The sequence below is a fragment of the Xyrauchen texanus genome, chromosome 3 (assembly GCF_025860055.1).
Source record: "Xyrauchen texanus isolate HMW12.3.18 chromosome 3, RBS_HiC_50CHRs, whole genome shotgun sequence".
Lineage (NCBI taxonomy): Eukaryota > Metazoa > Chordata > Actinopteri > Cypriniformes > Catostomidae > Xyrauchen > Xyrauchen texanus.
The window spans coordinates 44,513,419-44,531,398 of NC_068278.1; the positions used below are offsets into that span (position 1 = coordinate 44,513,419).

At 38.9% G+C, this 17,980-nt stretch overlaps 1 protein-coding gene across 2 annotated transcripts; it reads left to right on the forward strand.

Annotated features, from left to right (window-relative positions):
* The first annotated feature begins 223 nt into the window (after nt 1–223).
* LOC127633701 (pyruvate dehydrogenase E1 component subunit alpha, mitochondrial-like) lies at nt 224–17,935 on the forward strand. Of its 2 annotated transcripts, XM_052112960.1 has the most exons (12): nt 235–369; nt 1,128–1,148; nt 3,896–3,964; nt 7,805–7,978; nt 10,774–10,900; nt 11,020–11,111; nt 12,762–12,854; nt 13,089–13,244; nt 13,368–13,439; nt 13,780–13,847; nt 14,161–14,269; nt 16,303–17,935. In XM_052112960.1, the coding sequence occupies exons 1-12, from the start codon at nt 313–315 to the stop codon at nt 16,465–16,467; spliced, it is 1,203 nt and encodes a 400-aa protein (XP_051968920.1). In that variant the 5' UTR covers nt 235–312; the 3' UTR covers nt 16,468–17,935. The 2 variants fall into 2 exon arrangements, with proteins under 2 accessions (XP_051968930.1, XP_051968920.1); XM_052112970.1 differs by lacking the exon at nt 1,128–1,148 and having other exon boundaries at nt 224–369; nt 16,303–17,933.
* The last annotated feature ends 45 nt before the right edge of the window (nt 17,936–17,980 follow it).

The window sequence follows — 17,980 nt, forward strand, 5'->3', positions numbered from 1 at the left end:
AGTAAATAAAAACCTATTTTACTAATGCATCCGAAAGTAAATTACTAAACATTTTAGATTACTCCATTATCTAAAACCTGATCCCACGCATCGGGTACATTAGTAGAGTGCTTTATTCAGTAGTGAGACACCAGCTGCAGGACTGAGATTCACTGGTCTTATTTCTAGTAGTGTGTGCTTTGGCCAGCAGAGGGCATTCTTTCAAATTGAATGTGCAGCGAACCTGCAGTGGGTGTAAACCTCATTCGCTGGGCTGCTTTCTGATTGAGGACTGAAGGAGATCATTTTTCTGGTTAGCTGAGGGTAAATAGCATGCGAAAGATGCTAACCATCATATCTAACGTTCTCAGGGGCAGCGCCAGCAGGAACGTAAGTATTTCCTCCTTAAATAATAATGATTTCGTTATAGTTGAGTAAAGCACGGCTTTTAACGGCTAGCAAAGCGCAGTCATGCCATGTTGACCTTGCGGGGCACACAAGGCCCGGTTGACATCCTGTTTGACTGCTGATAATGCTCATAAATGTTTGCGCGGATTATTTAATGTGAATCATTGCGCTCTTATTTTTCATTTTAAATATAAAGTCAGTTATTTGAATCTCTCTAGTTGTTTAGAGTGATTTAGCTTGGCTAACTGGCTAAACCTGCCACTGTAATGGTAATGTCTAAAACTGGTTCGTCAAGTTACAAGCTGCCATAGTAGTGCCAATATAATATGACGTTTTAACATGAGATTTGAAACTTTGTACTATACATAAGATGGTTGGTTTAAGAACTAATCTGTCAGTAATAAAAGGTGACCCCCAGTGAGAGAATGATTTCATCATTCTTTTACTGGTTGCAGATATCCAGATGGCTACTGTTCTCTTTTACGCAACATTTAGACATCAGAAGAGCCCAAGTCTGATTCTGAGTAATGAATGTTAATCTGTTTGAGTAAATAAGGCCTGAATGTTTACCTAAATATAAGGTCAATTTCGATGACATATGACACCACGAAACCAATGTCACTGTTTTCCTGGGATCAGAGAAGTGGAAGCTCATAATACACGATTTGTTGCCACAATTAAATGAATGGCTCTCTCTTTTTCTTTCTATCTCTCGCTTTCTTATTGGCTGCCTATATAAGGGAGCCGAACTGGTATCAGAGGTAAGATATGGTACTTTTAGAAATATGCTTGTGTCATCTGCTCTCTTATTTTTTAAATTTTTTCTCCAGTTTGTATTTCATCTTTGGTCCAGTCTTTTTCGCTTGTTCAGTTTCCAATTGGTGGGGGTGTGTTAACTATTAAACACATGCTTCACATTAGTGTGCCATGAAAGATTGTCAGGTGTGCCTTTGAAAATGATCAAATTCCACAAAATAAATAAATGCATTTCAGGGATCCAAACTCTTTTGGAGAAATTTGCAATTTTGAACCCATAAATGGTCACTTTTTTGCAATGATTAATGAAGTGATGTGCAGAAGTGACTGATATTTATGTGATCTGTGTATTAATGCACATATGATCAAATATTATGGCTGTTTTAGTTTGCTGTGGTGTGGGCAAGGAAGGAATCATTATGCTCAATTGGCTACTACCTGCAACTGTTTACCCAAGCCCATTACAGCTTCTCTCATAATTTTTATAACACACACATGTACTGTAAATTAAGAATACTCCCAGTGTTATTATAGAAAATACCAATTTTCCTCAGGTGGTTTTACCTTGTTTAGGTCAAATAATGATGTTTGTCGAAAATTTTAGATATGTTGGATTTTTGGCTGGTTTTTCAATTTGATTTGTCCGGGAATTGCCAGCTATAGTTTATTTATTTCCAGTGAGACGCTTGGGTTAGGTGGTCATAGATTATCTTAGATCAGTAGTGTTTCCTCTGAGGGGGAAAGGGAGGCAGTGGCTCCTCAAAAAATTCAGATGAGAAAAATAATCGACCGTAAATAAATGAAACTAATATTATGACATGTGAGCTCAAATAATGTGTATAGCAGTCATATTTCTAAAATTACATTTGAGACTAGGCAATTACTCAACATTTATTTGATTGGTCATTAACCTGTTCATTCGTCAATGTGATAACACCCAGCTATTATGCTTGCAGTGGATCCACAGATCGCAGTGAACGGAGCAAACTGGTGGAAGCGGGCAAACTATTACAGAATAAACGAAAAACCGACACAGACAACACCACTTCTGGTCACATCAGAATCAAAATTAATTTGAAATTACTTGAAATAGAACATAAAATCGTTTGTGAGTGAGCTGTTTCACCTAATTTAAGGTGCACCGCTGTGCCATCATGATACATGTGATGACCTGTGTGTGCTTGCCCTTCTTTTACAGTCCTCCACTTGCCGGGCCATTCTGCAGCTCCTGGCGGTCCAGGGAGAATATGCTAATTTGACTGCTCCATATGACCATGACCCAGATCCCCCTTTGCGCTTAAAAGATCCACACTTAACCTCACAGTCTCCAGTACCCCTTTCTGACACTAAACACAGCACTACAGCTTCCCTTCTGTCAGCAAAGATGCCCGTCAACACTACAACTGCCCCAGAACTCCTTACATACACACATATGCCAGAATCATCCCTAGAATGCATAGCTTTTGGATATGCGGCCAGTGGCCCGTCCATATCAGAGATGGCACCAAATGACGTACTAGAAGCTCCAGAAATAAGCTGCTTAGAGCCTGTAATTACTAGTCATTTGGCAACTGCCCCATTAGCTTCTACTGAAGAATTATGTATTGATCCTCCTATTAAAGAAAAAAGATTAGTCATAGAATCTGAGATAGCTTCCAAAACTGCAGATAAACTTATCTTAGACCACGTTTCATCCATACCCATATTTGAAGAGATAGTCCAACCCACTATTGAGGACACCATTCCAGAACCTGTTTCAGACAATATTCCTCCTTCACCTGCTTTAATTGCAGTCAAGTTGCCTTTTAACTCAGCCCCCCACCCAGCAGCGTTAACAACAGCTGTGGCTAACAGCAGTGCCAATGTTACCAGCACAGACACCCTCATGTCCAATTGTCCCCCACCAGCCGTGAGCCTCCTGTGCCCTGATAATTCCTTCACACAACACCCAGAGAACATCCAAAGCCTGGCTGAAGAGACTCCCTTACCAGAGCCACAGCTTGCTGTGAGTACTGGCAGCCCCTATATTTAAATTAGACATTCGTCTCTCATATACACACAGCCTAACATTACTTAAACCCTCCCGCTACCCCACCTAATGAAGTCTTGCATGCCCCCTCTCCTTTACTTTGAGCTCTGAGCACTTGGACAGTCTCTCCGAACTTACTCTGAATGCTTCGGCCGATGACTGTTTCATCACTTAAGATACTAAAACAGATTTTAGTTCAATACACTTTTCTCATTCTTTGTCTGTTACATTTATAATGCAAAGTGCTCAGCATGTTGGTGCTGCACCTTTGACGTTTAATAGTGACAGGTTGATTCCTCTTGATGAAGAAATGCTTGATGTGCATCAGATTTCCACATCCAAACCCATGATCAAAGAAATGTGCAAAGTTACTGCAGATGATGCTGTGCATCAGTCTGTTAGGCCTGTGTTTTCATTTAGGGGTATTAGATTTGGGATTAGTTGGTGTTTGTTCACAGGGTTGTTGAGTCTTCTGTTTATCATAATTTTACACTGATGGTGTAAGTCAGATTATTGCAAATATAACTTTTCTATTTTCTCTGAGCTTGCGTCTTGCTTCAGACAGATCACTTTTGATCAGGGTTTTTTATCATAAGTTCTGTTTAGAGGTGTGTGTGCGTGTGTTTCCATTCCAAATTTGTGCTACCATCTCTGTAGATCAGAGTTCCTACATGTATTACATTTTTGTTTTATTCTTCTTTTTGTTTGTTTTTTTTTTAATAGGGAGCAAGAGTGGTGATATCAGCCAGGACCTATGCAGACTTCACCCCTCAGGCCACTTTTGACATTAAGGTAAGTCTTATTTGTTCAGCAGGTACATAATGTATTAAAATTTGAAAATAAAATATTAAGTAGTATTTTATGCAATAGTTTTAAGTTAATTTATCATTGCAGTTAGGGATGTAACAGTATCACGGTTTCATTGTATACCATGGTTTTACAAAGAGACTGTTATAAAACCGTTGACATTTATAATTCACAGTATTGCATTCACGGTATTACTTCAATATTTTTTTTTTTTTTTTTTTACATCCAAGTAAAGGAATAAAAGTTTCCATTGTAAATATCAGTTAAATTAAGAGAGAATTGGCTACATTTAATAATAATTCTTTACAGCGCTTTTTATAGTATAGGGGGAATCTCCTCAACCACCACCAGTGTGCAGCATCCACCTGGATGATGCGACGGCAGCCATAGTGCACCAGTATGCCCTCCACACACCAGCTATTGGTGGAGAGGAGAGAGTAGAGTGATGTAGCCAATTCATGGATGGATGGAGATTATTAGGGAGGCCATGATAGATAGGGGCCAATGGGGGGAACTTGGCTAGGACACCAGGGTTACACCCCTACTCTTTACGAGAAGTGCCCTGGGATTTTTAATGACCACAGAGAGTCAGGACCTCGGATTAACGTCTCATCGGAAAGACAGTGCTTTCAGTGCAGTGAATATTTTGGTTATTTAAAAGACCCACAAGGCACCATCAGTGATGATTAGCCAATCAGTAAACTTTGTCAAAAAAGTGTTGGCTCTGGCAGGGAACACTTCAAACCTGAAGAGACACATCCGTGATCATCCCAAGGATTTTGTGGAGATGAATGTAAGTGAAAATACAGTATATAGTCTAAATAAATTATAAAACCCTTTTCATTACACTCCCAGATATACAAGATTTCTATGACTACCTGTATTTTCCTGAATATAAGTCAGTTGTTATTTTTTCATTATTTTTGATAGGTCCTTTAACTTTTATTCTGAAGCAGCTTATATGCATAATTTATACGTAAATAATATCAGCCATTCAAATGCAGGCACAACAAAGCACATGTGCTTACACTCAACCAGATGGAAACATCAGTCACAGAGATGGTAGAAGCATTTTAAAGTGGCCAATTCAGAATATTTTGCCTTTACAAAAGTACTTTATGCAACCAGTTTAAATATTCTGTCCATCGTAACATTATTTTTCTAACAAACTCTACGTTTCATCAAACTCGTAGGAAAAACATTCAGTCAATGAAGCGGATAATTAATGCGCAGCATAGAGGGTATCAGAAATATTCACAGATAGACAGTGTCTAACATTTATGAATGAATAGAATACAACAGGCATACTGTTTTAGTCACAGACTAAAAGCTGTTTATTTGTATATAGTATAGAGATCTGTGTTTCCTGAGGGAATTTAGTCTTCATAATGAAGCGCGTCTAACTTTTGTGATACTGTAATACCACAGTATTTTTTGTGAACGTTATCGTACCTTGAACATTTAATACGTTACCCCCATAATTGCATTGCATGTACTATATTTTACTCATAATTTTTTTTTATATTCAAATTAGATGGTTTACACCAGTGTTTCCCAACCCCTGTGCTAGTGTGCTGCAAAAGATTGTCAGGTGTGCAGTGGAAAAATTATCAAATTCCACAAAATAAATATATGCATTTCAGGGATCCAAACTCCTCACCTTTCGGAGCAATTCGCCGTTTTGAAACCATAATCAGTCACTTTTGTGATTTGTGAAGAGCAGTGCGGCGCTTGACGCTGGCATTGAACAGAGCGTTGACGCCTCGAATCAACTCATGTGAAATGCGCTTTACAATGATGCAAGAACATTATGGAAACTCCAAATTATTATTATTTGTGTATTATTGTGGTATTTTATTATAAAAGCCATGTTCAGCAGAAAAGGATACCGCAGATTTGCTTTGTTTATAATTCTTACACTGAAGTCAGTAGATTTGTAGTCATGAAAGTTTTAATGAAGGAGAAGGTAAGGACGTTACTGAAACTCACTATTATTGTTGTCTTTTTGGATGAAAAATAATGCTCAGACTGAAGGAAGACTATAGATCTGCTTTGTTCTTTTAATGCTTAAACACGATAAAGTCTTTTTGTAGATTTCGGTCATGAACGACTCAAAATGATTCACTGACTCACATATAGCACATAAGATGCTCATTTGTCACCACCTGGAGACATTTCCAGAAGGGTCACTGAACTGATCAGTTAATAAAATTGAACAAATTTGTGAAACCGAAGCAAGCCTCACCAAAATACTCTTTATTTTGCAGCTAATCTGCACAATTGTAAACTTAAATAAACTTGAATCACTAAAATAGCTAGACTTGGTGCTTCTTAGCTTATTCTTTAAAAACAAAATCGCAGAATAAATGTTCGTGGACCAGTGATTGTCTTACCTTTTTCACCCTCCTATGTTTGCATCCCTGTAATTTGTTGTGTCATTGAAAGAACAGATCTACAAATTAGAAAAGAAGCAAATTTGTAGTTCCTTCACTACCATTTAGCGCTCTTGCCACCTGTGACCTCTTAAAGTGTAGCCTACCTATGTGACTTGTTTTTTTGTTTTTATTTAATTTATTTTTGCATAGCCGAATTTCAAACTTTACAAGTAAACACGCTACTAAGAAGGATAGAAACATGGACAAGTTCTTGAAAAGGAAAAATTTTGACATTGGCCCGGTTGGTAATCGTTCCTGGTATGTGGGATAGTGGTGTGCCGTAGAATTTTTTTGTCATAAAAAGTGTGCCGTGGCAAAAACAATGTACACCTTGCTTTTAAATGCATTTCATATCCTGAATATTCATCAGCTGGATTAAATTTACATCTGGCAGTCAAATGCATCTCCACTGTGATCGGATAGAGATCAATTTTACCCATGCAAAATGGAAAACACTACTTGCATATTACATCTTTTAGTGAATAATAAAAAAAAAAAAAGATTGATCATGCAAATGTTTTCCATCAACAATTGACTGTCAGGGCTTTTCATAACTGAACAATTATTTGTGGTTGCCAAAGATAAATTTAATGATATTCTTCTAACGTTCAGCTAAATGTGATTCTCATAATGCACGACGGAAGCCTGGTTTCATGTGAGTTCAGCGAAAGCCGCATATTGTGATATAGAAGCGATTGGGGATTTGATGTGAGAGACAAGATATTCCAAGTGTATTCCAATGGAATAATTCGTAGGATATTATTCATTGTTTGGGTGACAAGATTGCTGGACAGCAGTGTCTGTTGTGTTCCCTACCTTGCAATGGTAGAATAAACAGAACAAGGAAAGAACCCACAACACAGCACTTTAACAACTGATGACTGCAGCGCAACCACCTAATTAATTGCTTACAAAGTTGTATTCGGATGACAAAAATGCATTTGCATTTACACATTTACATTTACATTTATGCATTTGGCAGACGCTTTTATCCAAAGCGACTTACAGTGCAATTATTACAGGGACAATCCCCCCAGAACAACCTGGAGTTAAGTGCCTTGCTCAAGGACACAATGGTGGTGGCCATGGGGTTAGAACCTGTGACCTTCTGATTAACAGCCCTGTGCTTTAGCCACTACACCACCACCACTGTGACCACTGAATGTGGTCAGAATCTGTCCCTAACTTCCTCTGAATGTGGTTTCAGTGATCCTATCACGATCCAATCACCGTGGGTGCATTTACACCTGACATTTAATGTGGTCAGCTGTTATACGATAGTGATACTATCACCGAAAACGCATGTTGATAAGATGTAAATGGGACCAGTGATTACTGATAAAACATTGTTAATATATCTGAACATACTTTCTGTCTCTATTTTTGGCAGAAATGTGACTTGCACAAGCTGGAGGAGGGCCCACCCCTGCAGGCCGTGCTTACAAGAGAGGAGGGGCTTAAGTACTACCGCACCATGCAGACCATGAGACGTATGGAGCTCAAAGCTGATCAGCTCTACAAGCAAAAGATCATTAGAGGCTTCTGTCACCTTTATGATGGACAAGTGAGTCAAAACCTTTGCATAGAAATAAACTTTACATGCAGAAAATGACCTGCGGCTCTCTCAGTTGTAAATACACACAAACCCACTAGATTTGCCTGTAGAAAATTCTCAAGTTAACCTGTTGATACGCACCCCCTTTTTGAGCACAAACCATGAAAATGACATACCTGAAATTAAATGGTTGTATTTACTGGACCCTTTGGAGTATGGACACAGTTGTAGTGTCTTTTGAAAGAAGACACTTTGGGCTTTATTTCCCAAGTTTCAGAATTAATATATGTTGTTATTGTTTAAAGTTAGAGAAGCTGAACTTTATAGTAATGGAAATATTTTGTGCTAAACATGTTTTTATAATCTAAAAAACAATAATAAAAGTGCCAAGACAACCCAGAAATACAATGTTCTCAAAGCCTAAAGAAGTTACAGTGAGGAAAATAAGTATTTGAACACCCTGCTATTTTGCAAGTTCTCCCACTTGGAAATCATGGAGGGGTCTGAAATTGTCATCGTAGGTGCATGTCCACTGTGAGAGACATAATCTAAAAAAAAAAATCCAGAAATCACAATGTATGATTTTTTAACTATTTATTTGTATGATACAGCTGCAAATAAGTATTTGAACACCTGTCTATCAGCTAGAATTCTGACCCTCAAAGACCTGTTAGTCTGCCTTTAAAATGTCCACCTCCACTCCATTTATTATCCTAAATTAGATGCACCTGTTTGAGGTCGTTAGCTGCATAAAGACACCTGTCCACCCCATACAATCAGTAAGAATCCAACTACTAACATGGCCAAGACCAAAGAGCTGTCCAAAGACACTAGAGACAAAATTGTACACCTCCACAAGGCTGGAAAGGGCTACGGGAAATTGCCAAGCAGCTTGGTGAAAAAAGGTCCACTGTTGGAGCAATCATTAGAAAATGGAAGAAGCTAAACATGACTGTCAATCTCCCTCAGACTGGGGCTCCATGCAAGATCTCACCTCGTGGGGTCTCAATGATCCTAAGAAAGGTGAGAAATCAGCCCAGAACTACACGGGAGGAGCTGGTCAATGACCTGAAAAGAGCTGGGACCACCGCTTCCAAGGTTACTGTTGGTAATACACTAAGACGTCATGGTTTGAAATCATCCATGGCACGGAAGGTTCCCCTGCTTAAACCAGCACATGTCAAGGCCCGTCTTAAGTTTGCCAATGACCATTTGGATGATCCAGAGGAGTCATGGGAGAAAGTCATGTGGTCAGATGAGACCAAAATAGAACTTTTTGGTCATAATTCCACTAACCGTGTTTGGAAGAAGAAGAATGATGAGTACCATCCCAAGAACACCATCCCTACTGTGAAGCATGGGGGTGGTAGCATCATGCTTTGGGGGTGTTTTTCTGCACATGGGACAGGTGACTGCACTGTATTAAGGAGAGGATGACCGGGGCCATGTATTGCGAGATTTTGGGGAACAATCTCCTTCCCTCAGTTAGAGCATTGAAGATGGGTTGAGGCTGGGTCTTCCAACATGACAATGACCCGAAGCACACAGCCAGGATAACCAAGGAGTGGCTCTGTAAGAAGCATATCAAGGTTCTGGCGTGGCCTAGCCAGTCTCCAGACCTAAACCCAATAGAGAATCTTTGGAGGGAGCTCAAACTCCGTGTTTCTCAGCGACAGCCCAGAAACCTGACTGATCTAGAGAAGATCTGTGTGGAGGAGTGGGCCAAAATCCCTCCTGCAGTGTGTGCAAACCTGGTGGAAAACTACAGGAAACGTTTGACCTCTGTAATTGCAAACAAAGGCTACTGTACCAAATATTAAAATTGATTTTCTCAGGTGTTCAAATACTTATTTGCAGCTGTATCATACAAATAAATAGTTAAAAAATCATACATTGTGATTTCTGGATTTTTTTTTTAGATTATGTCTCTCACAGTGGACATGCACCTACGATGACAATTTCAGACCCCTCCATGATTTCTAAGTGGGAGAACTTGCAAAATAGCAGGGTGTTCAAATACTTATTTTCCTCACTGTATGTTTCAAATTTGAAGATGATCTAACAACAAATTAGGTTCCTACAAGCTTTTTTCTCTGTAAAATCGCTGGGCAGAGTACAGAATAAAATTAAGGCTCCGCCTTTCAAGACGACACAAAATCTGACTGTTCTTCCTGGCTATTATGAATAAAATTTTAAAAATAGACTTTGGAGACTCATTTTGTTTACGGGACTCTAATATATAAGCTCATATACAGATTTATACGTTTGTTGAAGAATGATGACAAAGTGTAATTCTTTCAGGCGAGATCTCATGTAAACAATGGAGAATATATCAATATTTCTCAGATTTATCACTTTTTGTTAGACAAAAAGGGCTATTGGATGTTTTTCAATGAACGCTTGACATGGACAATTGACCCAAGAGTGGGGAACTGGATTCATCTGGCGATCATGATTTCATAACAAATGTATGAAGTTCCGTTTTGATATTGCATGTTTTCATTTGTACTCTTGGCACAAATAAATAAATAGCTGTTTCTGGAGCTTTGCTATTGCAAAACAGAGATCGGAAATCAATGTTGAACCCTTAGACCTTTGAAAAGATGTATAATTTGTTAACATTAATTACATTTATAGATGGTAAATTATATATTAAATGTACAGAGTGATGTCACTCCTGAGTGCGAGCGATTGCGTATCAACAGGTTAAATGTTATCATATGTTTTCATTCATAAGTCATTCGTAATTGCCGAAAATGTTAAGGAGACATAAATACTTGCATGTCCATTTTGTCTTCAAACAGGAAGCGTGTGCTGTGGGTATTGAGGGAGGTATTAATCTAACAGATCATCTTATCACAGCCTACCGTGCCCATGGGTACACTCTTACTAGAGGGGGCACCGTTCGTGAGATTATGGCTGAACTCACAGGTGAGGACAACAAAACGAAGAAGTGTAGTTTCTGGAAGACAACTGTTTATGCAAACAGTTTTTTCAAATTATTCCTTTTTTCTACATTACTCTTCTATGTTTCTCTATCTCTCCATCAGGTCGCAGAGGAGGTATTGCGAAAGGAAAGGGAGGATCTATGCACATGTACACTAAACACTTCTATGGAGGAAATGGAATTGTGGGAGCTCAGGTATTTTAAATGAATTATTACACTCAAAGACAAGGATCTTCAACAGGGGGTCCGTGGTGGTACCGCAAATGTTTGTTTGATCCAACAACCACCATTGGCAATCACGCTCACGCGAGCGATAGTGAGAGAGAGGAGTATATATTTTAATCCAACAACATGTTGAGGTCCTTGCATGCCAAATCTTAGACCAAAGAGCACTAGTCAGCAGAAGTGCACAGCCCAGACAAACCATTTGTGTGACCACTGCTCATCATGAGCCACTCAAAGCACAACACACATCATTTACATTTACATTTTATGCATTTGGCAGATGCTTTTATCCAAAGCGACTTACAGAGCCCTTATTACAGGGACAATCCCCCTGGAGCAACCTGGAGTTAAGTGCCTTGCTCAAGGACACAATGGTGGTGGCTGTGGGGCTCGTACCAGCATCCTTCTGATTACCAGATTACCAGTTATGTGCTTAGACCACTACACCACCACCACTACATCAGGTTCAGCAGCGCTGCAGAAATGGATTCCGTAAGGAAACGCTTTTGCTGTGAGGTTGAGCAGATGGCAGCCAACAGTTTATTTTATTATTAGTTGCTTTTTGGTTTCAGAAAAATAGCCTACTTGCCTGGTGTAAATAGTTACCGCTGAGATTATCAAGCTGGCATACACGATCCTTAATGTTCCACACACACAAGAAGGTGACTCTCAAATCAATACAATTAAAGCTGCACCAAGTCATTGTTTTGCTCATTGCAAAGTTTTACTCCTAATTAAATTTATTTTTAAAATGTATAGCTAAAATTGATCACTCACATGAGATGAAAACTCCATATTTGTAATCTTATAAAATTTATTTTATTTTGCAGAAGGGTTGGAACAGTGATTACAAGGAAAAATAAAAATATCACTTCATGGCAAAAATGTTGCAGACCCTTGCTGTATACCTTGCTGAAAAGATCAGCCAAAACCAGCCTAAGCTGGTTGGCTGGTTTTAGCTGGACACCCAGCCTAGCCACGCTGGTAATTTAGATCGTTTCAGAGGGGTTTCGAACACTTATTAGCTGGTCAGGCTGGGAGACCACCTAAGACTAGCCTGACCAGCTAAGGCCAACTTAGACCAGCCTGACCAGCTAAAAAATGTGTTCAAAACCCCTCTAAAACCAGCTTGAACAGCTATTACCATGCTGGGTGGCCAGCTACATCCAGCCAACCCGATTATGCTGGTTTTAGCTGGTCTTTTCAGCAGGGCAGCATTTAATGATTATTTTAATGGGTTTGCAATGTAATCATCATGAAGTATGTACATATAATAATGTGGTTCCCTGTCATACACGTTTTTATAGGCATAAAACGCAACACTCAATTTTATACACAATATGTAATGGGGGTCCTAGCTCCGTCTCTTTTCCCACCAAGGGGTGCTTGGCATAAAAATGGTTAAAGACCCTGCTCTAATATGTTCTTAGAACTTCACTGATGCTTATGTAGTCCTTCAAAATGTATACATTTTGATGTCCAAGAGTATATCTCAAGCATTTTGGCAAGACCAATGATATATATTTTTCTTGAATGTAAAAATATGGAAGAGAGTGAGGAACGATCTGATATAAACAGTTTAGTTGATCTGTATCAACATTTGACACACTTGTATTCCAGGTGCCTCTTGGCGCAGGTGTAGCATTGGCCTGCAAATACCAGGGCAACAATCAGCTGTGTGTCTCTCTTTATGGTGATGGTGCTGCAAATCAGGTAAATCCCACCTCACTTCCATGGATCTTCCAAGTAATCATTCATCAACCCCATTACAGGTCCAAATGACCAATTTGCCCACTTTAACATTTCAATGCAAATACATAGATCTGCCTTCTGTACATAGTCCTTATAATTCATTACTCTGCTTTATATGCATTTGAACAACTTGTATGATTATGTAGTTTTGGTTCTACAGGGAGTTTTCTACACGCTTTTGCACTGTTTCTGCAGGGTCAGATCTTTGAGACGTATAACATGGCATCTCTGTGGAAGCTGCCCTGCATATTCATTTGCGAGAATAACAAATATGGCATGGGTACTTCTGTGGAGAGAGCAGCTGCAAGCACCGACTACTACAAGAGAGGAGATTTCATCCCTGGATTGAGGGTATGATATGCACACTGATGCGACAGGAAGGGCATTTTCAGTCATGTAATAAATTGAACTTTGCATGTGATATTGTCAGAAATGGCTCTATGTCAGAATGTCTTATCTGTTCTCACTATGTAGGTGGATGGCATGGATGTCCTTTGTGTGAGGGAGGCCACCAAATTTGCAGCCGACCACTGCAGATCAGGAAAAGTGAGCTCTGGTTGATTTTAATTGTATGGAAAAACCTGATTGTTGACTATCTCCGCTTTGTTAGGAAGCTTGATATTTTAAATGCTTGTCCTTTTATCAGATGTGTTTTATCTAAATCAGGGCATTATTCACTAATTATATGGACAATGCCAAAGTGACAACTTTATGATAAATGCCTACCTGAGTGGTTATTATAAATATTCCATTCTCAGAACCTTAACCTCTAAGTTGCCACTTTTGATTACAAAAAAGCAGATGAATATTCTATATGGGTACGGAAATTCTTTATATTAGTAATAACGAAACAAAAATAAAATGTTAACTGAAACTTATTACTCAGGGTCCCATTTTGATGGAGCTGCAGACCTATCGTTACCATGGACACAGTATGAGTGACCCAGGAATCAGGTAATAATATCTCATATGAAACTATAATTGCTCTGAGCCTTGCATAGCAACAAGCAGGTTTCCTTGATATTTATATAAATATATTAAGTATGGATAATAGATTCAAGAGGTCATCATAATTTCAAACTCCTCTAAAACCCTTCACTGTTTAAACTGTGAAACTCAACTCGCATGGCTTGAATTATTCTGACTGTACCTCAGCATTACTGCTGTATCTCTGGTGTCCTTCTATGTACCTAATGCTTCTTTCTGTTAATGCCCCTCAATATAACTGACAGCAAAACCTTTGCTCTTATCCACTGTGTTTGCAAAGTTACCGCACACGTGAGGAGATCCAGGAGGTGCGCAGTAAGAGTGACCCCATCTCAATGCTGAAGGATCGTATGCTAAGCAACAACATGGCAAGTGTGGAGGAACTTAAGGTGAGAATACATAAAGCCCAAAGTATACTTTGGTTTTGACGCAAAAGCAAGCCTTTCAAAATATACTTAATTTGACCATGTAGGCATACACAGGCCGTTGGCACATGGCGCGTTACGACTGATATGAGATGCTAGACTATTTCTCCTCAGGAGTTTAGACACAAAGATGTCTTTATATTCCTTCAGACTTGAGCTATACAAATGCAGGGATCTCTTGGACTCCCCAAACATGCGCTCTTGACCTGCACATCCACTGTTGTTTCCACATTCGTCTCCTGTTTTTTAGCAGTGATTCCATCTAGCGCAGGGGTACTCGATAGGCAGACTCCGGTCCGAATCCGGACTGAAGGACAATTAAATCCGAACCGAGCTCTGAATCTTTGTGCTAGTTATCTGACACCTGGGTAAGTGATCGTGCAAGCATATGTGTATAAACAGCGTTCAGCCTAGTGAGCAATATTTCTCTCTAGAGCGGGAACAAAGTGTGTCCAGCACTACGCGCTTTATTCCCTGGCGTTGAACACTCTTGCTTTATTCCCGCTCCACACGTGTTGCCTCTCTCATGCTAGACATGAGGCACAGCATAAAGCCTAATTTACTGTACGTACGAGTTGCAGGTGTGGTTATTTTAACAACAGTAGTGGAGACACCATTACAGATACTGGCATCTTTCGCTTAAACACACTACAGAAAACAAAAATTAAGCAAAGTGAAACTATCTTCAATTGTTTGATATGTTATTCAGGTGGGTCTTAAGTCAGGTTTGTGTCGGGGCAAGTTAACGTGCCACCTTTTGACTATAACATTTATTCCGTCTAGATTAGGCTTTATTAATCTGCATGTTATGATCCTTTCATAATAAACATGGCATCATGGCAAGGAAAGCCTATTTATACTTAAATTAATCAAATTAGCCATTTAATGCTTGCCTGTTATGTAAATTGTTTGTTTGTTGTTAGTAGATTCTCACTAAGTAAAATAGACAAATGGTCCATTCAGACATTTATATTTTCTCTCAGGGGACACCCCTGAACCCACAGTATTATTTTATCTGTCAAAAGGCCTCCTGTGTCCCATACCTAGGTATAGATTCTGAATGTAAAAATATTTCAACACAGCCCTCGACTGATGAAGTCTTGATGAAATATTTTAATCTTTTGGTAGAAAAGATCTCTCAGACCCCACTAGCTGTCTCTGGGCCCCCAATGTCCTCATCAGGATTTTTATTAATATTATTGCATTATTATTGTAATAAAATGATTTAAAAAAAGACACATAATTTCCTAGCCATATAACTACTGGCGCCATGTAAGCTACATATTATTATCTGGACCTTTGCTGGGAAGGAAATGTAGAGACGGACCTCTTGGAACTTTAATTGAGTACCTCTGTTCAAGCGCTTCATCGTGACAGCAATGGCTCAAATGTGAGTGTTGCCACCTTTTGGACCCACTAATTAGTGCAAATATTTCCATGCGCAATTTGCGCATTTAAAGAAGTGTGGTTAGAAAAATCAGGCTGCGCATTCAGTGCTTGAGCGCTGTGCTGGTGACGAAATTTACGTCACGCGAGTGCTCGCGTCTGACCAAAGAATACTTTGGGCTTAAGCCTGAGATCCCTCAATATACTGAATTAGGAAACATACATGAATGTTCCAGTTGCACTGTCTTGTATGGCCCTGTTTACACATGATATTAACATCTGTATTGGGTAATCTAAACACAAGTGGTCAGATGAGACACATCAATGAATTTCCTCTGACTTTGGTGCATCATACAAGCATATTCATAGTTGGGCATTTCTGCTACTTTGTGTGTGGATCTAGAAATAATCACTTTGTCTGTGACTGTGTGTATAAACAATGATCTTCTGCTTCTCTGACATTTTACACTTATGTCAACTTGTGGTTTTGTGATTGGAATGGAATTAAACATTGCACCCAGTCAGAGTCCTTATCCCTTCATGCAGCTGTAATAAATATTTACAACAATAGAGATTTGCAACAACCATCTAATTTTGACACCTGTTTGCAGGAGATTGATGTTGAGGTAAGGAAGGAGATTGAGGATGCTGCTCAGTTTGCCACCACAGACCCTGAGCCTCCACTGGAGGATCTTTGCAACCACATCTTCTACAATGACCCTCCTTTGGAAGTGCGTGGCACCAACCCTTGGACCAAGCTCAAGTCCATCAGCTAAACTATCTTCCATCATCCCAACTCCCCTCCTCTTCCGAACAGCTGACCCTCCTCTGTTCAAGCGCACATAAAAACAAAATACTGTTGTCTCTATTTGGCTGTAGGTTTCATAGACACTTTTTGGAAACCTGGCCAAATCTGTCTGCCACATTGAGACCTTTTTTGACATTTAATCATTGCCTTGTTTTGTTGTCTTCTTCATGATAAGTACTTATTTTATAAAAGTTTCATTACTGAACTAAATGCGATAAAACATAAAACAAAAAAAAATACATATTAGCAATGGGTGAGTGTCACTGATGACATTTCCAAGTGACCCCAATGTCTCTACTGCTTAGTGTCCATGTATTACAGACACCTCCCATCATTAAGCGGTGTCAAAGTTCAGTCATTGCAAACATGCACACACATCTCACACGCTTTATATTGAGCGTGGTGTTGCAGCCAAATCACACCTTTCATCAAATTCTTGCAGCCCTACTTCCTATTAAACTGACCATAATTGTTGAAAGGGAAAGGTTTATTAATATGAATTAAATGTAAATCTATTTGATCATGTAAAGCATACAAAATAAAAGTGTGTTATTTATAGGGTTTAAAATGGGACGTTTTGTTGTATCTTGGAATGCAAACAGGGCCCTACTAATATATGTGTGTGTGTGTATGTTGGGTCTGAAAGTGCTTAAGCTATAATTATATCTGAAAACCAGGATGAGTAGGATTTAAAAAAGCAAAATCTCAATATTTTATTTAAAACAGGGTTTTTGTTGTCATGTATTTATTTTGAGCAATGATACTTGGGAATACAACTTCCCTTTTGGTGATTCCACTGAATTAATGGTTATTTAAATCCTGTCTGTAGATGGAAGATGATTTGTTGCATTGGATGCTAGGATGCTGTTCAGGTTATGAAGGGGCATTGGGGTCACTGGTTAAGCCCTTTTGCCTTGTTGACCAGGATGAGTCAACAAAATCAGGCAATGGATGTTATCCAATGTGGTCTTTTTAACATACGACTAAAAATAAATGTTTCCAATACAATCTTTAGTTGTGATTTGATTATTTTATCCCCCTTTTGTTGTAGATAAAATATATTATTGAATGCAAATTTTGATCAAAAAGAAAATGCATTTAAGTTAACTGAAATGTAAAACCAGAAACCTCTTTGGTGCACGATCAGAAGTGCTTCTAGAAAATGGGTCTCATAAAAAAAAGGAGAGTGCAAACAAAACACAATCCCCAAATCAGCTTTATGCTAAGCCCTTTGGCTAGATGTGTATGTACCAGCTGTGGGATGGTGATTTCCTTTCCTCAGCTGTTTTGAGGAGCACAATAATCAAACTCAGTGTGCACTTGACTTAGATGTGTTACATTAGGAATCATGAACTAACAATGAATACTATTTAATAACAGCATTTATTAATGTTCATTTGTGAAAATACAATCGTTTATGTTAGTTATGCGTTAACTTTATTTAAAAAATGTATTGGTATATGTTGATATTAACATTAACC

Coding starts and splice junctions, on each gene's coding strand:
- LOC127633701 (XM_052112960.1), top strand. CDS start 313: ATGCGAAAGATGCTAACCATCATATCTAACGTTCTCAGGGGCAGCGCC. Junction 1,149..3,895: donor GAGCCGAACTGGTATCAGAG/GTAAGATATGGT, acceptor TTTTTTTAATAG/GGAGCAAGAGTGGTGATATC. Junction 7,979..10,773: donor GTCACCTTTATGATGGACAA/GTGAGTCAAAAC, acceptor GTCTTCAAACAG/GAAGCGTGTGCTGTGGGTAT.